The sequence below is a fragment of the Ambystoma mexicanum genome, chromosome 8 (assembly GCF_040938575.1).
Source record: "Ambystoma mexicanum isolate Mex_15411 chromosome 8, UKY_AmexF1_1, whole genome shotgun sequence".
In the NCBI taxonomy this organism is placed as follows: domain Eukaryota; kingdom Metazoa; phylum Chordata; class Amphibia; order Caudata; family Ambystomatidae; genus Ambystoma; species Ambystoma mexicanum.
Window position 1 is genome coordinate 618,601,325 of NC_090929.1, and position 26,620 is coordinate 618,627,944.

Sequence of the window (26,620 nt, forward strand, 5' to 3'; positions counted from 1 at the left end):
CTTTGGTATCCTGCAGTATTAGTTAGCAACAACACAGTGTGCTCAAATGGCACATTCATCTTCCTCAAGGCAGGCTTGCCCAACTACACTGCCCCAGACACCACCCCCTGCCCTGCCCCACTCATTTCCGTCCTACCATCCCTGCCTTAGCTACCGCACCTCATCCCCACAGCCATACCATAACGCTAACAGGTAGCACACGTTGCACACGCCTCTCCTCCAGAACTACACAACACAGCCCTAACAAGACCAGTCACTACCCAAAATAGAATCAACAGACTCTCCATCCGTACCCATCACCTTCACGCCCAAATCAAAAACCAGCACACCTATCCTTGGCCCAACCCCACTAGCAGGCCCATACCTCAGATAATTCAGGAGAACTCTCACACCAAACCTCAACGAGCCACCTCCTCCAACAAGACCATGCTTAATCCTCCCAATACCACAACAACCCACCCCCAAACCAATCTGACCCTGCCTTCAAGCCCACCCAAAACCAATCATCCTTTATTAGGAGCCCTACTAAATGTCAGGTCCCTCGGGGCCCATGCAATCGATAAACACGACTGCATATTAGAATTCAAACTCGACTTCCTAGTACTTACCGAAACATGGCTACACCCAGCCTCGGGCCCACAGATCACACTAGCCATCCCCTAAGAGTACACCCTCCTCAGAACAGACTGCTCAGATGTCATAGGTGGTGGAGTGGCCATTATCCACAAAACCTCTTTGAAATTCAGGGAAAGTAAAATAGAATCACTCACTGGCTATGAAGTCCTTGCACTGAAGCTAGCTATCAGCCCCAAGGTAACCATCAACTTCCTTCTAGTTTACAGAGCACCGACCACCTCAAACAACCCAGACATAGACCTACCACTACTAATTACAACCTTCCTCAAACCCAAAACTAAGTACATCCTCCTAGGTGACCTAAACATAGGGTATAATGACCCTATGGATAGCAAAGCAACGGCTTGTCACAACGCATTTCTAGAAATGCAATTCACTCAAATTGTGAATACCCCCCACCCACTCCAAAGGCAGAGTCCTTGATTAGATACTCACCCTGAACACTTCAGTAACCATAGTTTACATCCATACGATGCAATAGAGAGACCACTGCTTAATTAATATTAACATAAACTTAGACTCAGACGCCATACCCAAAACTTGTAGACCAGTGCCTATCCAGATCAGAAATACATGCAAACTCACCTCTGCAAATCTAACACCATTAGTTAACCTACTAAATACCAAACCGCTAAATAGTATAAACACAGAGAGCATCTCTGATCACCATCATCAATGTTTATGATCTGCATTAGATGAAGTAGCCCCTCTTAAAACCAAATTGCCTAAGCCCAAACGCAGCTCCCCTTGGTTCAATGAACTCCTAGAACTCAGAGGGAAAAAAAGAGCTCTAGAACACCTTTGCAGAAAAAAATCATTCTCCTGAACTCCAAATCAAATTGAAGCAACTATCCAAAGCCTACAAACTCAGCCTATTTACCCACAAAGCAGAATTTTTTAATGAACGCATCTCTAACGCAGCCTCTAATGTTAAAGAATTATTCTCCATTATCCGAGAATTAGAAGCCCCCATCCTACCCACCAGCCCCGGTAATACCAGTAAAGCCTGGTGTACTACCATTCAGGATGCCTTAGCCCTCAAAGTGAATACCCTCTAAAGTAAAATAGCCTCACAAAAAAAGCTCCTAGAGCTCACATCCAAACCCCTTCACTCCCCAGACACTAATGTTAGCCCTGATGTACCGGAATTCCACTTCGCTCAAGTCTCCAATGATCAAGTCCTCAATACAATAGCATCGCTTAAACCTTCTAATAGTAAAGGTGACAGTTTCCCAGCTAGATTAGTCAAAGACTGCGCCACCACACTAGCACCCATCATTACCACATTTGTTAATGAGTCTTTCAACTCAAGTGAAATTCCAGCCTCCATCCAGCCTCTATCAAAGTAGCATTGGTTCACACCCCTTCTTAAAAAAACATCACTAGACCCAGTTATCCCCACGAACTACAGGCCCATCACAACGCTGCCTTTTCTTCTCAAAATCATTGACAAAATTGCTTATACCCAAGTTCAAGCGCACCTAGAACAGAACCAATTGCTAGTAGATAGACAATCTGGATTCTGCCCTAACCACAGTACTGAGACCGCCCTATTGGACCTAGAAAAGCAGATGGATGCCATCAGGGACTCTGGTAAATTGTGCATCTTACTACTTTTAGACCTCTCTGCGGTTTTCGATTTAGTCGACCAGGATAAATTATGCCAAACCCTAACCACAAACTTTCCCTTTTCCAAAAAAGCCACCACTTGGATAAAATCGTTCCTCTCCAACCGCACCTCTAGAGTCACCCTAGGGGAAGAAGCTGCCGATCCCATTCCCGTACCCCTGGGAGTACCGCAAGGATCTTGACTCTCCCCTACGCTCTACAACGCCTGTACTAAACTACTCTTCGCAGCTATGGGAGTAATTTATACTTATTTTGACGATGACACAAATACTTATACCCATCACAGGTAATATTGAACAAGACACAGATAGCATCAATAAAATCTACTTCATCATCCAAAACTGGATGGCCAACAACAGCCTCTGCCGCAATGGAGAAATAACTGAGATTCTTATAGTCGGCACCCCAGCCAGACTCAGCGAACTCCACCCCAACTACACCTCTATAGTAAGAGATGGCACCCCCATCACCATATGCCATAAAGTTAAAACCTTAGGAGTGCATCTTGACTCCAGTCTCAATATGAACAACCACATCAATGCTCTTACCTCATCCACGGCATGTACAGCCAAACTCATTACACTAAATAGACCTCTCCTCTCTGCGGATAACTGCCTAACACTCGCCAGAACCCTGATTCTAACGCAGATAGGCTATTGCAATGTTCTACTACTATGTACTTCAAAGAGAAACAACAAACTACAACCCCTCCAAAACAAAGCCCTTAGAGCAGCACAGGGCACCAACAGAAGAGAGCATATCTCTCAACATAGAAGAGAAGCTCACTGGCTTCCAGTACAAGCGAGAATTCTCCACAAAACTCACAATCACCCATAAATGCATCTCGGACAAAGCCCCCTCCCCCCATCTATCTCCGCCAAAGCATTTCTCGCAAAAATACTACCAGAACCCTCAGATCGAATCCCAACACTCTCCTTCACATCCCACACTTCACATCATCTAGAGCAGGTAATAGCAGTTTCCCCATAGCCGCTTCCCGCATTTGGAACACACTTCCTTCCCATCTCAGAAATGCAACATCCTTCCTTAAATTCAAGAAAACTCAAAACATGGCTGTTCAATAAATACTAACACCGTTGGAGAAACATAGCTGGTCGTCTCTACGTTGTACACCGCCATATCCATACTGTTCATTACACCTTCCTGTTGTGGATCCCAACGTGCCACCCCTATACCTATGTAACTGATTAGGTTTCCCAAGACAAATGTATCTCGTTTATGACTCCCATGCCTTCTATAACTGTTAATGTTAAAGGATATTTGTACCGTGCACTATCACCACCGGAGTGGTCCCCTGGCACTCTGGCGGCTCTGAAAAAGCGAGGGGTGGGATGAGTTAGTGGGAGTAAGTTGGAAAAGTGCAAGAGAGCAGTGATGTGCTGTTGGCAGCCTCAGCCCGGTGGGTCCGTTGGCTGGGCTTGGGGTGTTTTGCAGTCGGTAGTCGTCGTGTTCTGTTGTGCAAGTCTATGTGTGGTTTGTTTTGTTGTTGCATTGTAGTGAAGTTTGTGCGTATTGCTGTGGTTTAGGCTTGTGGTTGTGTTAGAGTTTGAGAGGTGTATGCACAGGGATGAGAAATTGTTAGTGGATTGGTTAGTGGGCATTGCTGTCTTTTCAATTATGTCTAAGTGTGATGCTTGCTAACATTCACTATTTCATCTGGGTGCAGCACTTGCTAATTTTCAATATTCTATCTAGATGGGAGGCAGGCTAGTGATCATGATTTCATCCAAGTGTGGTGCATGCTAACATTCATAATCCTGTCTAGATGTGACGCAAGCAAAAATTAAGAATTCCATCTAAGTACATGCTAACATTTACAGTTTCATCTAAGTATGGCACATGCTAACAATCACAATCCTATCTGGATGCGGCGCAGGCTAATGTTCTCAATTCTATGTTTGGATACATGCTAACATTCAAGTTCCATCTATGTGTGGCATGTGCTAACATTCATAATCCAATCTAGATGCGAGGCAGGCCAAGGCTAAGAGTTCTAGCTGGATGAGGTGCATGCCAACAAGCACTTTTCTATCAGAGTTCAATCAAGTGTGGTGTATGCTAGTCTTCCTAATTCCGTCTAAGTAGGCAGGTGCCGACTATTGCAAATCTATCTAGATGCGGCGCAGGCTAGAATCCACAGTTCCCCCCAGGTGTGACACTTGTTACATTGACTAATGTGTTAGGATGCAGTGCACGGCAACATTTCAAATACTGTCATGGATAAAATCCAGCTGGTGGAACATATCTTTCTAAGTATGCATGGGCTAAGTCTATGGCAGTCTAAGTTATGGGAATGTAGGTAGAGTGGCAGGGACTATCTGGTGTAGAGTAATTGCTCTACACCCCACCCATACCACTTTTTGCTGGTGTCTGTTAAGCTGCTGGCTTCTGCTGCTGACACATGCAGACACTTCTTTGGAGCCGCCTCTGTTGGAGTCGTTCTTTTCCTAGGGGTCCTTAGCCGTAGGGGCTGCCGGGCAGAGGGCTGCCCTAGGTGTGTTAAGGCCTAGATGGAGCACCAATCAGGGGACGGTGGGCAGGGAAGGAGGAGGGAGAAGACAGACAAACATGGAAGGCAGCGGGGCCTGAGGGGCTGCACATGGGCCTGTCGGGTTTGGCCAGAAAGTTAGACTTTGGGCCTGCTGGGCTTCACGGGCACGACACTCACCTGGTAAGATGTTAGATACCAGAGATGGTTCCGAAGGGGTTAGGGGGTCAGAGTGCGCCCGCTCACCTGTTGCCAAGCTGGAAAATGGCACAGGGAGCCGGCGTGCAGCAACATCCACCCCAAACCCATGGAGAAGGAACTGTTGAAGAGTCCCAGAGACCTGTTTCTGGCATAATGTCTGTCTATGATTGTAGTAATTGTTTAAGTCCACCAGCATGTATGTAAACGCTAAGATATCTATGATGTATGTAATTTACGCCGTGACACCTAAGGGTTTGGGAGTGTAATCAAGTGCAATAAATAAATAAGAGGGGGTGCGTACGAAGCAAATCCCTTGATTCATGGAAAGTCAGGTATGGCTGCTTGGAAGATAGGGCCTGGATCTCACCTACCCTCCTGGCATAGATGATGGCCACTAGGAAAGCCTTTTTGCACAAAAGGAACTTGAGTGGGGCCTGATGCATAGTCCACATGAGCCTGGTCAGAACCGCGTTGAGTTCCCACGCCGGGGCAGGAGCCTTCATCGGAGGGAAAGATCGAAAAAGTCCTTTGAGAAATTCCTCGACGAGTTGGTGGGACTAAAGTGAAGATCTTCCCACAGACCTGGTGTAGTGTGAGATAGTCGCCAGATCTACCTTGATAGAGGTGTGCGCCAGTCCAGGCTTGGCCAAGGATATCAAGTATAGCAGGATCTTCAGGGCCGTGCCCCTCAGAGGGGTAATCTTCCGAGACCAGCATCACGTAGTGAAACTCTTCCACTTGTGACCATAGCACTTCAAGATTGACGACGCCCTGGGCTTGGTGAGGACCTCCCCTGCGGTCCGCAGGCAACTCATATCCTTCAAACTACAGGGCCGCAGGAGCCAAGCCCCCAGGTTCAGCGATCCTGGGTTGTGATAAAGGATTGCGCCTCCTTCACTGGTGAGAAGATCCGAAACCACTGGCAGCTTGACCGGAGGGGACGCTGACAGGTTGAGAAGGTCCGGATACCAAATCTGCAAGGCCCTTTCAGCCGGCAAAGGTGGTTTTGGAAAAAACACAGGCAACACCAAAGGTTAGTTGAGGTGGAAGTCCGACGGAACCTTTGGTATTAAAGATGGGTGCGTGCGCACCACCACCCTAGTGTCGTGAATAGTCAAATAAGGTTGTTTGCAAGATAGGGCCTGGATCTCACCTACCCTCATGGCAGAGGTGATGGCCACAAGGAAAACCCTTTTCCACGAACGGAATTAGAGAGGAGCCTGATGCATAGGCTCGAAAGGGGCCCACATGAGCCTCGTCAGAACCACATTGCAATCCCACGCCGGGGCAGGCGCCTTAACCGGCGGTAACAAACACAACAGTCCTTTGTGGAACTCCTTGACGAGACTGTGGGACCAAAGGTAAGACCGTCCTGGAGCCCTGGTACAGCGGGAGATTGCCGCCAGATGCACTTTAATGGAGGCATGCGCCAGCCTCGCTTTGGCCAAGGACAACAACTACAGAAGGATCTGCGGGGCCGTGATCATCAGGGGATTGATCTTCTGTGTCTGGCAGCACGTTGCAAAACATTTCCACTTGTCCATGTAGCACTTCAGAGTAGAGAACGCTTTGGCAAGGCCCTCCCCCTGCAGTCTGCTGACAGCTCGTACCCTCCGAACTCTAAGGCTGCTGGAGCCAAGCCTTCAGGTTCAGGGATCCTGGGTCGTGATGTAGGATTGCGCCTTCCTCTCTGGCGAGGAGATCCGTGACCACTCACAGTTTGAACGGAGGCAACGTTGTCAGGCTGAAAAGATTGGGTACCAAATCTGCCGGGGCGAGGAGGATCATCCTGCATCGGCATCGTTTCAGTTGATTGATGACTCGCAGCAGAAGAGGGAACACGTACAGGAACAGGCGTTCCCAAGGGAAGAAGAATGCGTCCCCCCATGCTCCCAGGCTGGTGGAACCTGCTGGTGAATCTCTGGCATTTGGAATTCATCGCCATCGCGAACAGATCAATCTGGGGTCTGCCCCACTTGCAGAAAAGCAGTCCACTTGATCCTGTCGAAGTTCCCACTCGCAGCAGTTGCGCAGCCACCTGCTGAGGGAGTTGGCGATGGTGTTCTCGACTCCCGCCAGGTGAAAACGGATGAGGAACATCTCTTGGGCAACGACCCAGTGCCACAAGTCCTGCGCCTCTTGAGAGCGCTGGGGATCTGGTGCCCCCCCCGCTTCCTGATTTATAACATTGAAGTGGTATTGTCCATGAATACCCTCACCACCTTGCACTTGAGGGACGGAAGGAATGACTTGAGGGCCCAGTACACCGCCTGCAGCTCCAGGTCATTGATGTGGAGATCCCACTCCTCTGGCAGCCACAGGTATCTGGCGTGGAGACGTCCAGTCTGGGCTCCCCAGCCCTCCAGGGAAGCCTCCGTTGTGACCGTCTCCTGGTACGGAGGCTCTGGAAATCCATGCCCCCGGCAATGATGGAGTGCACGCCCCACCACCTTATCATCCGACGGAACTCCTCGTCGAGGGCAATCTTGTCTACGAAGCTTCCGGACACCTGGATCCACAGAGCGTCCAGGAATTCTTGAAGGGGTGGCATCCGTAACCTGCAGGGCCGGATCAGGTAAATGCACAATGACATCAGGCCTAGCAGCGACTTGATGATCCGCACCGTAGCAGTCTTCATAGCCAACAGCCGTTGCACCTGCCCAGCATGACCGCTATCCTTTCTTCCGACAGAGCTGCCAGGCACGCGACCATGTTGAGCCTGGCCCCCAGGAACAGCGTGTTCTGCAATGGAATCAAGCAGGTCTATGGATAGTCGACAGAGAACCCCAGATCCGTCAGAAGCCGGACAGTCCTGTGTGTTTGACAGCTACTGCCCTTGACTTGGCACGGATGAGCCAGTCGTCGAGGTACATGTACACGTGTATCCCCCGTAGACGCAGATGGGTCGCCACCGGTGCTAGGCACTTCGTAAACACCCCAGGCATCAACTTTAGTCCGAAGGGGAGGGCCTTTAATTAATAGGGCTTCCCCAGCACTACGAAGCGCAGGAATTTCCCGTGTTTTTCGAGAATAGGGCCTTGGAAGTAAGCGTCCTCCAGATCCATAGAGCAACAGGAAGTCTCCTTCCTCCAGTTGGCCAAGCACGTGCAGCAACGCGACCATCCTTAATTTCTGTGACTGGTATTTGTTGAGGTGCCGCAGGTCTAGAATGGGCCTCCAGCCCCCGGTCTTCTTTACTAAGAGGTATCTGGAGTACACTCCGGAGGCCCAGAGTCGCTTTGGAACCAGCTCTATCGCCCTCCCTTTTCTTATCATGGCCAGTACTTCCTGCCAGAGCTGAAGGATGTGCTGCTGCTGCCAGGCCACCGGTGGTATCCTTGGATAAGGTACCTTGGGTTAGAAGAAATGCCTGTAGCTAGATTCTCCTCTGTGCAGCAGCGACTGACCCAGTCGCCAGATTCCTCGGTCTGGCAACGAAAGGAAGGACTCTGAATGGGATATCTCAGCAGCAGTCTCGTGAGAGGATCCTTGGCACGGATTTCTTCAGTCTTCTTGGTCGGTCTGAGGTTTTGCCACCTTTTTCTCAGCACCAGCAAAACACAGTATTTGCCTAGTCGATTTTCTTAGCTTCTGAAGTCCTGCACTCTGGGGAGGGGACTTCAATGAGTCAGATCATGCCTCTGGAGGTCCAACTGGAGCGCACCAAAGTTCTGGATGGATTCGGCCTCGCAAAGCCATTGCACTGCGAATGGGTCGGAGGTCACCTGGTATTCACGGTCTGCAGCTCTGGAAAGGCACAGCACCTCAGGAGATTGCTCAGATTCTAGTTTGTCTCAGGGTTGGTTGGTCCCAACAGCCAAAGGGAAGGAGTCATCCTCTTCGGAGCTCCTCTGTCAATTAGAAAATGGGATCAGGGCAGCAGTGGTCACTTCACAGTGATTGTAAGGGTCTCTGCAGGCGTCTCTGGTCTTCTTCAGCTTTGGTTTTTCAATTCCAGTGGTCGACTTGCCTTTCACCTCAGGAACCTCACCTTTTATTCAATTTTCCCACACATTCCTCTGCAAACTCTCTCAGCATTTTACAGAAAGGGATGGTTGGCTGTCTAATAAGGACAGCCAGCCCCTGAGTGGGAACTGGTTCCATTCAGGCACTCTGGCTGACAAAGGACAGGGAAGTGAATAACTCCTCCCCCGCTTCCTGCCTTCCCAGACACACTGAAGCCTAGGTGAGGATACCCAAGTGTTCCGCAAAACACACACACACACACACACACACACACACACAAAAACACCTCCCCCTCCCCGAATGGTAGAAGGGCTAACAAGATAGAAATGGTGAAAAAAGGAAGGAGCCACCATGTTAGAAAATGGGTGCATAACAGACTGTGAATATAGTCTGCGGTAGAAAATAGCACAATAGTTGGTAGAACACGTTCACTGCCACCAGCCATAACTATAGGGTTCTCTGTGAGGACAGGTATACTAGATATCCCCCTCAGCACTCTTCATAACGTGTGTGCTAATCTCTCATAGTATAACGTTTTTCGAAGGATACAAAGTATCCTTCTATCCTTAAGAACTTTAGTTAGTAGGGATAAAGAAAGAATCTCAAAGGAGAACCCAAAGGGTTCCCCTTCCCAGCAACACTGCACACAAGATGCTATGTGCTACAAAAGTTAAACACAGATGCCTTTAATGAGATGTGGAGGAAAGCAGACTCCATAGTAAAGGTAAAACACAGAACAGAGTTCAAAAAGTTAGTGCAAATAATAATGGAGGGTGGGAGGCTTGATTCATTCAGAATAGAAAAAAGTGCTGGGGGTCTCACTGGGAAAGATGATGAAGCATAAAAATGATAAATCTACCTAACATCTTTATGGACACCCACTGACATCAAGCAGGCATGAGTAAGCAAGCTAGCTGCGTAACGCGCCTACTACAAGGGGCACAAAAGAAGGTATCAATCGATTTATGAAAGAGATGTTTTTCCACATAAGGTGGCAGAACAATTGCTTGGTGTAGCAAAGTCTGACACAAAAAATGTTTTGTGAGGAAATATCTGCAGCGCCAGTCCAACATGTCACAGCTGGAGGGGAGCAGTGGGGATACTCCTGGAGCAGTAGCCAGCAACCCCCGCCCCTCCCAGTTAGGCTCAAGACCAAACCTTCCACTGCCCCTCTGCCCTGAAATCCCCTTCCCCTGCACAGTCTCTCCTTCAATGTAGCCCATCAGGGGCAGGGCTCTGCATCAGAAGTGGTAGGCTAAGGAGGACAGAAGGAGAAAGGAGTAGAAGAGCCAGGAAAAGGGAGCAGAATTGCACTTTTGAAAGAAAGGCTTCTGCTGAGATAGACTGCTCTGCACATATGCAGGTGGTTGCTATGCATGGTTATTGGCCTGTATGTTTCTGTCTATGTCTGTAATGTTGTGCCTGCCGGTTTCATAGTTAAAAGGCAGTACTACATTTTTGGGATGAAGCAATGGTGTTGGGGCTGGTAGTCGTGCAGTGTCAGATGGGTGCTGCAAAATACAAAAGCTCCTCAGTGCAGGAAGGAGGGGCATGGGAGGCTATGAAACCATCTACCCACTTCATCACACCAAAGGGCCTATACAATGAAATCTAAGGGGGCACTACCTCGCCTCTTTTGGTCAGTGACCTCAAACAGTTAAGAGCTGTATGGGGGAGAAGGGAGAATGGACATTGCAGTATCTGCACACCGGGGAACAGTGGAAATACCTGCCCACTTGGGCACATTGCTCTAGAACTGTATACTCACTTAGTATCGTGGAAATCAGCAACACCGGTTTGCTGGGATTTCTGGAAACTCCCAACGCTTTATGAACAATATATATAACATAACATTTTCCTTTCTGGGCAACATGGAATCATTTGCTGCTCACTGCATCATTGTAAAAAGTGGCCATAGTTACTATTTTGGGCATTACAGCAACTAAACATACTTGTTTTTCCAACAACAAACAACTCTCAAAAGCAGCAGTTTCTACAATGGCCTGAAAGTGGCCTTTGCCACTAGCACAATCACATGAGGTGCCCTGGAGAAAGTCAAAATAGTGGTGGGCTCTACCAAATCAGGGGAGACTCAGTGAGGTCCCTTAAACAGCACTACATGAAAGCCGTGCCAAACCACAGTTTGAAGGTTCGTTTGCTATTAGTGTTAATGTTAAAGGATATTTGTACCGCGCACTATCACCACCGGAGTGGTCCCCTGGCGCTCTGAAAGAGGACGGGAGGGGGGTTAGTGGGAGGAAGCTGGAAAAGTGCAAGAGCAGTGATGTGCTGTTGGCGGCCTCAGCCCGGTGGGTCCGTTTGCTCGGTCTGGGGTGTTTGTGGCCAGTAGTCGTCGTGTACTGTTGTGCAAGTCTGTGTGTGTTTTTGTTTTGTTGTTGCAATGTAGTGAAGTTTGTGCGGTTTGTTGTGGTGTAGGTTTGTGGTTGTGGTTGGTTTGGAGTTTGAGAGGTGTATGCAGAGGGGGGAAATTGTTAGTGCAATTGGTTTGCAATTGGCATATCTATCCTGAATTGAGGCACTGGGCTTCTGTAATCTCCCCAGATGGGGCTTTGGAGCAACCCTGCTCCTCCGTCCTGATCTGGGTCCCTCCGTTCCCTTTCACATCTGGTCCCCTCCTCCCCCAGCCTCCCTCAGAGCCCTACCTGTCTTCACTTCCCACTCATACGGCCAGTGCACCTGCCAAAGTCCACAGCTCAGCTAATGTGGTGATTACCAATATCTCGACAATTCCACAACATTGTGGTACCTGGTGGCAACTAAGGGGCGAAGGCGGGTGTAGGTGGGATTAGGGTGGGGTTATGGACTCAGTCTCCATGGGTGTCGCCTGTGTTCCACTCTACCCAGCGTCACTCGTCCAGGTGGCATGGGTGCTTCCTAGTCAGTTCTGGGGGTTGTCCGTGTCCACTCCAGTTTAGTCATCCCTTATCCTTTCTGTTTCGGTTTTCAGTTTGAGTCTGTGGTGTTGAAGAGCCAAGTTTTTAGTAATTTCCTAAATTTTAGGTGATCTTTGGTGTTTCTCATTTCTTTTGGGATGGGGTTCCAGGTTTTTGTGGCTAAGTGGTAGAAGGAGGTGCCTCCAAGTTTTTTCTTGAGGCATGGTTTTGGTTCCAGGCGGATTTCGTTGCTGGACCTGAGGAGTCTTGTTGGCTTGTAGATTGTTATTTTCTTTTGTAGGAATTCTGCTCCTTGTCCACCGATTGCCCTGTGCATTATGCACATTGTTTTGAAGGTGATGCAATGTTTTACTGGTAGCCAGTGTAGTGTCTTTAGGGCAGGAGTGATATATTCTCTTATTGATAGATTGAGGAGTAGTTAGTGCAGCAAGGAGACCTAATATTGCAAATTCCAACAACCCGAGGACCCTACAACCTAAACACCTGATGCAGTCTATTTCCATGATGCAAAGACTATCCAGCAAATGCCAATTCCTTGGTTCAATTACAAGAGAATCAAACTGCTTGGCCTCTGGAAAGTTACGGCTATAGACAGCCGAGAACATTTTGAACTATACTTTAAGTGTCCGACATGGATGGATGACAATTTGAAGTCCTTACCAATGCTGTGCATTCTTGGTGCGGGAATGCACACATTTCAGTGGTCTAAATTTCTAAAACAAGAACAGCAGAGGGTGCTGCGGTCCACGACTAGAGTACAGCCGGGATGATAGCTCAAGTGCAATATGCCTTGGGAACAGGACAAGGATGTGTATCTTGGGTCGGATACCCTAGTCGGGTCCAGTCAGCACTTCAGCCCCAAGGTTCATACATTTAGTACCACAGTGTGGGGAATAATAAGTAACATCAATTACCAAGCACTCTGAACCTGTATTACCAGTGATGAGATGGCTATATAAAACACCAAAATAATAATAAATATCAAATTGGTTTGTGACCTAGTAAAGGAAAGAGATCTGCACTGTCACTCATATACCAGGCAGAATGGATTAATGACTGTTAAACACACATTTTGGCATCAGGTAGATCTACTTTGTTACTACCACCTAAGGAGACCTCTTCTCACTGAGAAACAATGATGGGGTGATGGGTTGAAGGGGGAGAACCTATTCTTGATGTCTTTTTAGAGAAAGTGGAGCGGGAGTGGCTGTATTACTAACAGGCTTCATGACTAAGTGGAGAAGTATATACTCTGGAGATGGGAGTGTGAATACTCAGGTACTCATGCTACCAAAGAATGGTGGAAAAAGGTTTTGAGAGTAATGTGGATCGGCCCAGTAACTCGCGCCTATGCAGACAAGAGTCAATAACCGTGTTACATATGCCTTTGGAGGGGGGCGAATCTGCTCCAAAACTGACTTCTTTGGAAATGGAGAAGGAGATGCCCTGCTACTCATTAATTTGGAGATGGATGTAGATCTGTTCAATTACTCACTATTTTGGAGTGGGATAAATCTGCTGTTTGTCACCCCTCTGGAGATGGGTGTGCACCTGCTCCGAAGTGCATGCTCTTGGACAAAGGGTTAAATCTGCTCATGCCTACAAAGAAGGCGTTTATCTGCTCTCTTCCGCATGTGGAGTCTGCAGCGGATTTGCCCAGTTAAACTTTCAGGAAAATGGGGGCTTGGGGATGGATCAGTTGTATTCGTCATTCTTTTAGAGCCAGGGGCAGTGACACACTGCTTTGTTACTCACTCCTTTGGAGACGGCCTGGCATAGATACAGCATCCAATCTGCCATCTCCTCTTCATTTCCTGCACTCAGCTCCAGGGACGGACGGTCTGTCAGTATAACTTGGAATGAGTGTGGCCGCTCAGTGGTGTTGGACCTTCGGCACCCACCACACTGTTCACCCCTGCCAGGAAATAGAAAATGACGAGCCTCAGAAAGCTACTGAATCTTACAGAAAATCAACACGGAGCATATATTTCACCAATTGCGCCAAATGTTACCAGAAGTCACCGAACAGTGGAATGCACATTCAGGCTGCAGTTTTGTTGCATATTTTTGTAAAATAGTGAAATTTCTATCCCAAAACATATATGCAAAATAGACCACTCTTTTACTGCATGCATTCATCATGGGGGGCATAATGCAGTATGCAGCATGTGCACAGAGCTAAACCTATTGGTCCAAGAGGGGCTCTGATAAGCAGGGTACAGCATGTGAGGCTCTCTGGCAACAGGGTGCATTTAAGAGGGGTTTCACTGACACCTTGGAAGCAGAGCTCATATGGCATAAGGGAAATCAGGCTCTCCCAAAACCAAAGGCACATTGCTTTCAAAGCTAGGGACTCTGAGGCTACTGTGCCTTTAAGGGAATAAAGGAATGTCAGTCCGGCAAAACTGGTAGTGCTGCTTACTCAGCTCCCTTCACAAAGGTGCAACTACAAGCAGAAAGAAGGTGCCCTGAATTAGGAACGGTAACTTGATAGTCAACCAGCCTCCATTATACAAGACCTCTAACTTAGCTGGTCAGATAGCACAGCGAGTAGAACGCTCCCCTTTGACATCCGTGCAGCACCTGACAACATATTTGTATCCCGGCAGGGCCAAAATCAGCCTTTCATCATTTCGAGGTCGATAAATGAGCACCACACACCGTGGGTATTAATAAGCAGCGCTCAGATGCCTGAGGGTTTGTCGCACTATATAAATGCAAAATTATTATTATGAACTGCATACAGTTAAGCACAATTAGGCTCAAAGAGTCCACACTGAGGGCAGCATTGCGTTACGATCAGAGCGAGAACCATCCATGTGGAATGACTAGCCAGTCACAGTCCAACATCAGATTTGGAAGCCATCCTCAGAGATTGGGCCCACCAGCTGCCTAAACAGAGACACGCAAGTTGCCTTTATCTAGAGAGACAAGAAGGCAGGTCGAGGATGTGGCAAGCAGAGTGGCCCACCCAAGGGTAAGGAGGGGTCAATCCCAAATCCCATATCAGGGCTATAAATCAACCCAGAGGGAAGAGTTGGGCAGTAAATCCCCATTGCAACGAACAAACATGAGTTCCCTTCTACCAGAGAGATTGGGAGGCAGGGCCAAAGTACTCTAAAAGAAGAAAAGGCGGGGCCATGGCCAAGATGGCGGAGAGGTAGGGCGTGTGCCCTGAACCCTCTACGTTCACCGACCTGCACTGCTGTTCAGATGCCGCCGCCCCTGTATTCTTCCAGGATCTGACCCACCTGCTGATTGTGGGAAAGCTGCCAGTGCTGTGGAGTGGCTCCAGACAAAAGCATTGCGGCAGCGGTGGCAGGGTTTCCTGGCCCTGGCGAGATGTGAGCTGTTAAGTCCACTGAACCTTAGACACACACACCAAAGAAACTCTTATACTCATAATTTATATACAATTATATATTTATTAAATATACACCAGAATCACTTTAAATACTTTACACGTTTACACTAGAACCCTTCGGAATACTTGGGAATACACTTCAAAGGACACTTTAACATTGCGTTTGTTCACGGTTACATTTGTAGCAACGTTAGAAAGGGAAAAGACACGGTTATTGTATTATCGGTTATTGTGCGCACATGCGGTTTCTAACAGTTCATACAGTAATACAGTCACTCTGCAAATTCACATAGTAAAGTCACTTAGTTTAACATTAGCTTAGTTCCAGGTTCCAGAGAGGGTTACTTCGGACAGCAAGTCTTTTATGTCCAAAAACACAACTCTAGCTAAAGGCATTTCGGAGAGGGCTCAAAGTCTTGACAAGCAATAGAATACAAAGAGTTGCAGAGGATTTCTTTCAGTCTAGTGTTATAGAAGCAAGTTAACAAATAACAAGGGAGACTTGTAAAAGGACTGGATGAAGGGACACACGCAGCAGCATGTGTCAGAGGTAAGATGGGGTGACCCTGGACATCTCTAGGTGCACTTCAATGCTCTGGAGCGACTTCTTGGAACCAGGTTAAGTAATACCCTTTTCCACACAGTACCTTAGGTTAGAAGAAACTGTTCGTGCTGGATGCTCTGCGATGTTGCAGCTCTGGATTGGACCTCCGGATTCCTTGGTCTGATGACTGAAAGCAGGACAAAGAACGGGATCTCTCAGCAGCAGTCTCGAGGGAGGGCCTGGGGCACGACTTTCAGCAACTTCTTGGTTCACACCACAGTTTTAGCACCTTTTTTGCAGCACCAACAAAGGACACGTATCGCCCGGTCAATCTTCGTCGCTGCCTGCAGTCCCACACTCTGATGAGGGGGCCTTGGCGAGTTGGTGCAGATCTTTGGAGTGTCCTTACGGGTTCAGCAAAAATGTGGATAGATTCGGCCTTTCCACGATGATGCACTCGAAATGGGCAGGTCTACTAGTATTGGGGTTCCGCAGCTCTGGAAGCTCCCAGGACTTGGGAGATGGTTCAATTCAAAGTTTGTCTTGGGACTGGTAGTTCTCATCTGCCAAAGGGAAGGAGTCGTCCTCTTTGGAGCACCTCCGTTTTACGGAAAACGGGGTCAGTACAGCAGTGGTCACTTCACGGTGTTGCAAAGGGTGCGCAGGCATGTCTGTTCGTGTTCTTCTTCGGTTACTTCAGCTTCCAGTGGTCGAGTTGCTTTTTACTCCAGTTCCAGCACACTCTCCTCTGCAATCTATCTCAGCATTTTACAGAAAGGGCGTTTGTCTGTCCACACAGGACAGCCAGACCCTCTGTGGGAGCTGGTCCTATTCAGGCACTCTGGCAGACAAAGGACAGGGGGGTGGAAGACTCCTCCCCCACTTCCTGCCTGCCCAGAAACTCTGGAGCCTAGGCGATGTTAGGGACCCCCAGCTCTTTTGCTGGACTAAGATTTTTTAATTTTAACCCTGGAGTGAGCAAGACCTTTTTCTCACTCATGTGTTTAGACCCGATTTCGATTATGGGTTTCCACTGTTTTTGGAGTCTGACAAACTCCATAGGCATCTACTTTTTGTCATCTGGTGACACACAGCACCTTCATTGCAGTGTCACAGAGAAACCCTTTAGATTTCTCATAAGGTTTAAATACCTTTTGTTGTGTGAACTACTGTTCCCAAGAATAGTAAATTGAAATTGACTTTACTTACCTTTTCTCTTTGTAGAACCAGCACACACCATCCTATGTGGAGTGTTGGGGGCTTACCTAGTAGCCCCTTATCTTAAATTCTCATCTAACATTTTTCATGTTACCCCTACTACTTTAAATGGCTGGTGCAGTGGTTTAATTTTCCTACCATTGTGCTTTTCTACCGCAGGCTGAACCCTCAGCTGCAGTACAGTACCTATGGGTGCCCATTTTGTCAAAATGGCCCAGTCTTCTTTTTTTGCCATTTTCTTTGCCAGTTTTGCCTTTGGCAGGCTTCGGCCCTGAAGCCCGCCTCTTGCTCCAGTGTGTCTGGAAAGGCAGGATGTGAGGGAGGTTCCCGAAACTCCCCTGTCCTTTGTCTCTAGGAGTGCCTGAATGCAACCAGTCCTGATTGGCTGGCAGGTTGTCCTATCAGGACAGCCACCCTGCTGTGTTATTGACAGTCTTCGGCTGTGCATGAATGGGAGAAACCTGCTTAAAAGGTGAGGGTTTTGGAACCAGAGGCAGAGTCGACCACTGGGAGAAACACCCAATGAAGAAACCATGAACTAAGCTTGCTGCATCCTCCTAGACATTTCAATGGCCCGGTGAAGCCCTGCTGCTGTGCCGAAACTCCTTTTTCAATTCAACAGAGAAGCTCCGGAAGGGAAGACTTCTTCCCTTGGGTTAGTGGGACCAACTAAACCAGAGATGAACCCCCCTGGACCGTCTTCCCCTGACTGGCTGTACTTCTTCGCTGCTGCAAGGACCGGGTGCCAGGGGTCAAGAAATTCGTAGTCGAGTGCAACATCTTAAATCGGGCCAGACGCTCCAGGAGTGTGCCAAGGACCCTCCAGAAGCAGGACGACCATAGCTCGAGTCCCCTCACCAGAGTGCAGGACCCAAGGAGTGAAGGAAGCCCAACCGGTATCCGGGATCCACGAAGGTGCTGTTTACCAAGCCTGAAACCGCAAAGTGATGCTGAACCGAAAAGAGCCCGTAGCTGCCTCCAAAGTGCTGCCGCAGGAGACCTCCAGACGTCCTCTCTTGTCCCCACGACTGAGGCTCAGGAACCCAGGGTCTGCATTGCTGCAACAGGACAGAATCCAGCTGGACCACTCTTCTTCAAACCAGAGGTACTGTTTAGACTTGAGGTACTTACCTCAGTGTCTTTAGCTCTGCTGTTCTCAGTTAAGACTTGCAGTGGCTATTTTTGCTAGAGTTGATTTCAACTCTGCTTTCCACAAGTGTAACAGCTTGTGACCCTACAGTGATTTTCTACACAACTCTATAACTTTGTGCAAGACTTCTATTAACTACAAAGTTCCTCAGCTCCATAGACTGTGCTTCAATTGACTTTGGCTGGCCTGGCTCCCTGCACACTCTTCTAATCCATTGACTTTGATATTGTCTGTCCCTCAGAGGTGATAAATTGTGTTTAAAGTTTTATTGCTGGGAAAGTTTTGTCTAGACTTCATTGGATGATTAAAGTATACTCACTTGCTCTGAGAACCTGTTTAACCTGTTTCCTTCCTTTAACCTTTCCTTTCTGCAACCTCAGAATCTACAAAGTGTACTAGTGATATATAAAGGTCATTACTGTCCTTGTGAATGAAGTCACCTCTGGGTGTAGGAACTGTGTCAAAAGCATTCCTAAAGAGTATCCACTAAACTTATGCCGATTCTGAAAAATTATTTTAAATTATATTTGATTGTTACATATCTTACCCTTTTTAAAGAATGCTTATTTAAACATTAATAAATAATTATTTATAACTGAAACCTTGAGTGTAAGTGTTGGATACTTGAATTTGCAAATTTAATTGCTACCGCTCTACAGCTCACATTTACCCCTCTTATGATAGGCCTGGCTGCTCAGTCACACTATCAACTTATGTAGTACAGCCCTATATATACCCCAAGGTGGGTTACCCAATACCAAATAGACAAGGGTTGTGTAGTCTTGCACAGTGTTTGTACATCAATTCTTGCCAAACACATATCTAGGTACGACCCCATGGCTGTTCTTACAGATATTGTAAGCAGACTAATATCAAACTGTCGGGTCTAGTGGCAAGCTATCCCAAAGGATCTTTAAGCACAGAAGGGGGGAGTCCTATTTTATTTATTTTTCATTTGTTAGGCGCTTATACATCAAGTAAATTGTTTCAATAGCCCACAGGGCACCAGGGAAGGAACATGGGAATCAAATTCAAATAAAACAATGAAAGATAGAGGCAGACCTACTAGGCGTTGTGAGCATTCAGAATGTGCAAGTGCAGAGGGAGTGCAACGTCTGAAATCCACCCAGAAGCGCCAGGAGTCTAAGGACCCTCCAGAAGCAGTAGGACCAGAGCTTGAGTCCCCTCAACAGAGTGCAGGACCCAAAGAGTTAAGGAAGTCCAACCGGTATCCAAGATTTGCGACAGTGCTGTTTACTTAGCGCTGAAACCGCAAGTGCAGCTGAACCGAAAAGAGCCTGTAGCTGCAGACGACCTCCAAAGTGCTGCCGCAGGAGCCCTCAAGACGTCCTCCCTCTTGCCCCATGATTGAGAGTCAGGAACACAGGGTATGCACTGCTGCAACAGGACAGAATCCAGCTGCACCACTCTTCTTCAAACCAGAGGTACTGTTTAGACGTGGGGTACTTACCTCAGTGTCTTTAGCTTTGCTATTCTCAGTTAAGACTTGCAGTGGCTATTTTTGTTAGAGCTGATTTCAACTCTGCTTTCCACAAGTGTAACAGCTTGTGACTCTACAGTGATTTTCTACAAAACTCTATAACTTTGTGCAAGACTTCTATTAACTATGAAGTGCCTCAGCTCTATAGACTGTGCTTCAATTGACTTTGGCTGTCCTGTCCTATCCAGTCCTGCTTCCGGAGTCCGGAGGCTCTTCCTGGAGCTCTAGGTCAGCTTAAAAGCAAGGCACACAATCTGGTATTCCTCTCCCTGCCTATACGGTTTCCAGCTGCAGCCAGGGCAGTAGGCCCGGGCACAGAGCATAGAAATAAGTCTGTGCATGCAGTTTCAGGTTGCAGCAAAGGGAGCAGTGAGGAAGACCAAACCTGTGAAAATTCACAAACCTCTCATTGTTTCGTACTTTTAGCACATGTATCCCAAAAGGAATGCGCCAAGAGTGGGCGTAATTAGCCAATTTGATCGTTAAAAATCAATGGAATGGTACATTTGACGGATTTCAGCCAGTAGCATTCGATAGATTTTTATAAATAACGAACATGTGGAGCAGGGGTTGCGGGGGTGTTCCCCGCTCCCCATGTTCAGTGTTTTTGGGCTTAGGAGGCTGCAGGGGTGTCCCCCCTGCCCCCCCACTTCCTCAACATTGGAGGCGGGGAAACGAGAAAAAAAAGAAAAAAGAATCCCAAACCTGGTATTCAGGCAGTAGTCCCAGAACTCAATTGATTTAATAGCGTCATAGTGACTGACAAAGCGACCCAACGTGCACATATACATGGTACCCAGCTTTGCCAATTTATCAGAACGATCACAGCAGAAAGGCAGGTTCACCAAATCCTGGATCCCTGTGATTTGTGCTGCAAGGTGCTAAGGGGGTAAAATAGCAAGCCTAAAACCAGGGTGGGAAGATTTGTGAAGGTGCAAACGTGCCTGGGTTCGAGCTGGGGTTTGCAAGTTATCGTGACCTCAAAAATATCCTCTGTGCCCATGTCTGCAGTACCAAGTGCACATTAGGCCACAGATAGGGCATGCAATCATTTGTGTTGGTAATTGCCAATTAGGAGCTTCATGCCCAATAACGTACAAAGAAGAACCCCACGTGGAAGAAGACTGACAGGAGAAGCTGGGACCAATGGCCTGGCTTAGTTTATGGAGCAGGCGGTATATGAATAAGGTTGCACCAACCAGCCACCTATGTAATCTGCGTCACCTATGACAGTGTGTGCCTTTAGAACTTGTTGCTTATGCTGTTTTCATCAGTGTGCTCCGTGTTAACAGAGTTGTTGGCTGGCATGTATTTTTCTTGGGCGTGATTAAACCTCTTTCTCCATGCAAAAGGTGCCCTGGGTGTTTTTCCCTAGCGGGTTGTATTTTTTCCAAGTGTGTGCGTTGGAGGTCTGCCAGACACTGGCCTGTCCCACCTAGAAGATGTTCTAGGATATTGTGTTTAGTAGACTTAAGGTAGCCTGTCCATAGTGCCTAGGAGTCTACGAAGGTAGCTGGCTTTTTCTTCCTCACAGAAGATCGGATGACACATCCAAAGATAAGCTCCATCTGAGCTTAAGGTATGTATAAACGCACCACTTTGGTGGACATCTGCCACATGCACAGCTATCCATCCACGCACTCTAGAATGCAGCTACGACTATGACAAATTTGTTCTAGCTGGTCACATACGTCCTAAAAACTTGGCTTTTTGTGTATTGCTATTTTATTTCTATTGCGCTCGTAGACAAGTGTTTCAGAGCGCGACAAGTCAAGGGGGGAAGCAAGGGAGAACAAAACAGCGACCTTACTAGGCCCAGTTACATTGAGAATGTGCAAGTGCATGGGAGAGGGGGAGGGGAAAAGTGCATGAAGGGGGGAGAAGTGGAAAGTGCGAAGCAGAGAAGAAACAGAAATAATAAATACATACATAATAAAGGCAACAAACAGTGGTAGTGCAGCCAGCAATTTGCAAGTGCTAGGTTTAAGGTAGCAGACAGGGTAGGCCAGATAAGTGCAGGAAGAAAAATGGGGTGAGGGCGCTGTATGGGTACAGATAGACCCCAGTGCAAGGGGTGGCCCGGAGGGTGGCAGGGTGAGCAGATACCTGGACAAGGAGGATAGAGGGTGGCCAGGTGCACAGTGCCAAGAGAGAACAGATCAGCAGGAGATAGGGGGAGCAATGGCAGAAGAAAGGAGGAAGGTCCTGAGGTGCTTCCGGAACCCCCCTAGCTCGTTTCTGTGAAAAACAACTGACCCTGAGGGAGTTGGAGGTAGAGGAGCGAAAAGAGCTCGAGAGGGGAGGTATTTGCAGAGGGATAGCTGGAGGTATTCTGGACCCAAGCCCTAGAAAGCCTTGTGGACAAGGCAGAGGGTTTTGAATTTAATCCTTGGATCCACTGGGAGCCAATGGAGAGATTTCAGAGCTGGAGAAATACGATCCAAGGGCTTGAGGCCAAAGACAAGTCTTGCAGTCCTGTTCTGGATGAGTTGCAGAGGGCGGAGAGTAGAGGAAGGTAGATTTAGAAAGAGGCTGTTACAATAGTCCAACCTAGAGAGAACCAGAGCTTGGGATACCATGAGCTTCTGGGGGAAGGAGAGGAAAGTCATAGTATGGCAGCTGCCGGGAACCTACACATTATCGGAATAATCGACCTGCTTTGTCTCAAATCCTTTCCCCAACTTGCTCATGATAAGTTTGAAGGCTTCCCAGCCCCCCTGTTCTGGATTTCCCCCCAATGTTTTATGGTCTGTTACTGTCAAGATGAGTGTAACCAGTTGGAAACAGCGCCCTGATGCCCTTGGGCGCTTTACAAATGCAAATAAATAAAATAAATAACTGCTTCACACAAAAACACCTCTGCCATTAGAATACAGCGACAACCTACACACAAAATCTTGGTCTAGCTGGGTACATATAGAGTCTCCAGCACTAGCGCTCTGTCGTGACCTCCCCAGCACCCGCCCATGTACCTGACCTCTTGAGTTGCTTACTGGAGCCTAGCCAGCCCTCCTAAATCCTAATCTTGCCCGAACGCGCGCACACAATCTTAAACCTCCTCTTAGAACATCCCCATACCTGGACCTCAGTCCCCAAGGGTGTTCATACCACAAACTGTTTTGAGGCCATACACATGGGAATGGGCGCTATATAAATGACTAATACAATACAATACCTGACCTATAGGCATGTGTTGCCCTTTCTGTTTGCACTTACCCTGTTAGTTCAGTTATGCCATGGTTTTCATTTGGCCAATTGTATAGATTAGCCATATGCTCCCTGCTGCGCCCTAGAATGGACATTATAACATCTGTACCGTGTTGGGTTCTGCTTCCTAAGATGCATTGTGGGTGTAGGAAATGCACCACACTTCAATGGAGTGTTGGGGGTAGAAAATGTACCATACTTGGATGGAATTGTGGGGTTGGGAAATGTGCCAGATTTAGATGGATTATTATTGAATTTATTGAACGCGGACCTAGCCTCGAGAAGCAACAGAGCGCTTTACAAAGGTATACACCAATACAGATACATAACGGAGCGTTTCACAGAGGTGTACAACATTACAGATGCATAATGGAGCACTTTTCTGTGGTAACAAAAGAACAGATATACTGTGGGGGGTAGGATACCGAGGGGCACAAAGGAGAGGTACAACTGTACTAGGTGGTGGAGAGAAGAGGGACAGGCGGCATCTAGTGAGTTAGGTGGCGTGAAGGGCAACGTGATGGCCTAGGTGTTGAGGAGGAGAGACTCCTTGAAGAGCTGGGTCTTGAGTTTTTTTCTGAATTGTAGGAGCAACTCTGATTACGACAGGGAGGAGATTCCATAGTCCTGGGGTGTAGACCGAGAAGGCTCGTTTTCTGGTCCTTTCCTTTTTGCAGCAGCAGAATTTAAGTCTGCACTTGTCCTGGCTTCTGGTGGTGCACTGCCGGCCAAAGATGCCAAGTTTCTCTGCAAGGGAGCTGGGGGACTACCTTATAGATGATGCAGCAAGACTTTAAGGTGATTCGTGTGTGCAGTGGGAGCCAGTGTAGGTCGATGAGGGCCGGGTGATGTGGTCCTATCTGCGTATACCTTTGATTAGGCGTGCAGCCGCATTTAGGACACTTCTCAGGGGCACAAAGGAGGATGACAGGAGGTCTTCGAGGAGTGCATTGCCCACCATCCAGGTGGGATAGGACAAGTGTTTGTACAGTGAATCTAAAGCTATCCGGAGGGAGGAAGGGCTTGACTTTTCGCAGGAGGGAGAGCTGATACCAAGTTGTCTTGTCTGAGTGTTCTTAGCTATGTCTGTCTTGAAGGAAAGGTGTTTGTCGATGTGGAACCCAAGGGACTTGGCACAGGAGGTAAGCTCGGGTGTGAAGCCCTCAGAGTTCATGGTTGATAGTCAGATCTGGGTGTTAAGGTTGTTGGTAAGGAGTAGGAATTCGGTCTTGGAAGGGTCGAGTGTCAAGTATGCACTGGACATTCAAGACTGGATCAGCGAGAGGCAGGTTTTGAGCCCATGGATGTCCTTGATGTCGATCTTGAGATATAGCTGTGTGTCGTCTGTGTATTGGTGGATGTTGTGTGTGGCTAGGAGGGCTCTCAGCGGATCGATGTATAGATTGACGATCATTGGGGAGAGGATGAAACCCTGCACGACTTCACAGGTGGCTGGTAGCATTGGCGATATACAGTCCATCTGAACAAACTGCTTGCGGTTGGGGTAGGAAATGTATCGCACTTGGATGGATTTTTGGGGGTAGGAAATGTACCTCACTTGGATGGATTGTTAGAGGTGGGAAATGTATTGCGCTTAGGTGAAATTTTGGGGGTGGGATAGGTGCTACTCCTAACTAACCATACTTAAAACTCACCATTCTGCATATCCTCAAACACTAACTAAACACAACCACACCTCTACCACACCACAAACCACACGCACTTCACAACACCCAAAACAAAATCAGACCATACACAATCATACCTCAACACCACATGACAGCTACCAACTGAAAAAGCACCTACGCTCAGTGACCGGTTTCTCCGAACTGAAGCAACAGCACCTCAAAGCTCTCTTGCCTCCCCTCTCGATCCCACTAACATACCCTTAACCCTCCTTCCATTGCAGATCCGCCAGAGCGCCAAGAGACCATGCAAGTGGCAAGAGTGCATAGTACAAGACCCATTAAACTTAACATACAGTCTGCGAGAACAAGATTGGGCCAATGAATAGGAAGGGAGGGGAACACATCCCCTTGAGACCCAGGGAATTTGTCTCTGGCCTTCTCCAGGGAACAAAGTCCTTGTTGAAACCCAAGGCTGGAAATAAGCCATTTGGAATTTTTAGATCATTATTATCCACCATTCCAAGCTTGATACTTAAACTCCAACATCATTTATAAATTTTGCCCTCACTGTAAGAATCCATTACTTACTTTGAATTTCATTTTGAACGTTTGTCTAATCTTTTTATCCTTGTCACTGGCATGACATGCCTCAGGAATGTGAAATTATACCAGATTAATTAAGGATAAACATTCTCACCCCACGTTCACTGACAGGAGAGGAGTCACATCCGTGCGTTCTGGATACTGGTACAAGACCCCGTTGCTGCCAATAAAGAAACGCAAAACATGCATGTTAGAAGTATGGGGAAAAAGCCATAGTATTTGAAGTATTGCAATAATAACTGAACTGTTGAGTACTCTTTCAGTAGTTAATACCCTATCGTTTTTTTTTAACTCAGAATACATTAAAACAACAAACACAACAAGAAATGTTGAATAATTTCATCGGATTCAAATTTGGGTGAAATTATATAACCTTTGCTTCCCAGCAGTGAAAACACACTACAGATGGGTAACATGGAAGTTCGACAAACAATACAGGTTTCTCATCACATGGAGTACAGCCACATAGGACAACGTAGTGACAGGCATGACTGCGCAAAAATCGAATTGACAAAAATCTGATTAGAGCAGACATGCATCGATCTTGATAGCAGGTGAGGACAGTCAGGGACAATTCAGTCAGAATTTGTTATGCTCCCGAACCCTGCCAACTTGTTAGAACTGGATTACACATTAATGGACTGATGCAGGCGCAGCATGTTAGGGAGATTTATAATGTTTATGCTTCACCCCCTCTCCTAGTGAGACCCCCAGCACTTTTTGCTGCACTTCTGGACCATTTTCTTTAATCCCGAATGAGCGGAGCCATTTTCCACTCATTTTCTTATGGGCTCTGTCTTTTGGAACTCATTCCTTTGTATTTTATTGCCACGGCTACCGCAGGAATTGTAATGAGGCCCAGTGACTTTTGGGCAGGAAAATGTTTGGTTAGTGCAACACTTGCAGTTCTTAAGGTTTTAGAGGCAGTTTCTTTGCACACCACGTCTTTTAAGGTCCAAAACCCAACCTTAGCTATTGGCAGTTCGGCAAGGGCTTAAAATGTTGACAAGCAGCAGAATATGAAATTTCCTATGGATACGTTACATTCTCTAAGATCCAAGAGGACTCAATCAACGTTGGAGACCCTGTTGAAGGACTCTCTAAAGGGACTTGAGCAGCTGCTTGATTCAGAGGTAAGAGGGGGGTTCCCTGGTGTTAGGCAAGATTGTATGCAGTTCCAATAGGGTGCACTACACCAACCTTGACCTCCTGGCAATAGGAACCCAACCTTTGGTATAAGTCTTTACTACACAGGTTGGCAGTGTGGCTGAGCAGCCAGGCTTATCTCAAGAGGGGTCAATGTGAGCAGTAGGGTTTTTTTTTTTTTTAACACAGAGATTCACAGTGACAAGTATCCAAATAAACACTTGCACTCAAGGTTTCTTTATTAAACAATTAATATTTTATTTAACAGTCAGTTTGAATAAGACTTCTTTAGAAGGGGCAATATAGCAGTAACACAAATACATTCCAAAATACACACTCTTAGTTTCTCTAAATCAGCAAGTACCCATTTGGGATGGCACACAGACACTTCCTACACCCTTAG

At 47.3% G+C, this 26,620-nt stretch overlaps 1 protein-coding gene across 2 annotated transcripts in view; it reads right to left on the reverse strand.

Moving 5' to 3' along the window:
• The window catches only part of PLEKHM2 (pleckstrin homology and RUN domain containing M2), a 775,621-nt gene that overhangs the window by 219,642 nt on the left and 529,359 nt on the right, over positions 1-26,620 (reverse strand). For both annotated transcript variants that reach the window (XM_069610321.1, XM_069610320.1), the window contains 2 exons: positions 25,166-25,231; positions 13,612-13,771 (listed from right to left, as the gene is read on the reverse strand). In XM_069610321.1, the coding sequence (XP_069466422.1) occupies positions 13,612-13,771; positions 25,166-25,231 (226 nt within the window). The remainder of the gene's footprint in view (positions 1-13,611; positions 13,772-25,165; positions 25,232-26,620) is intronic.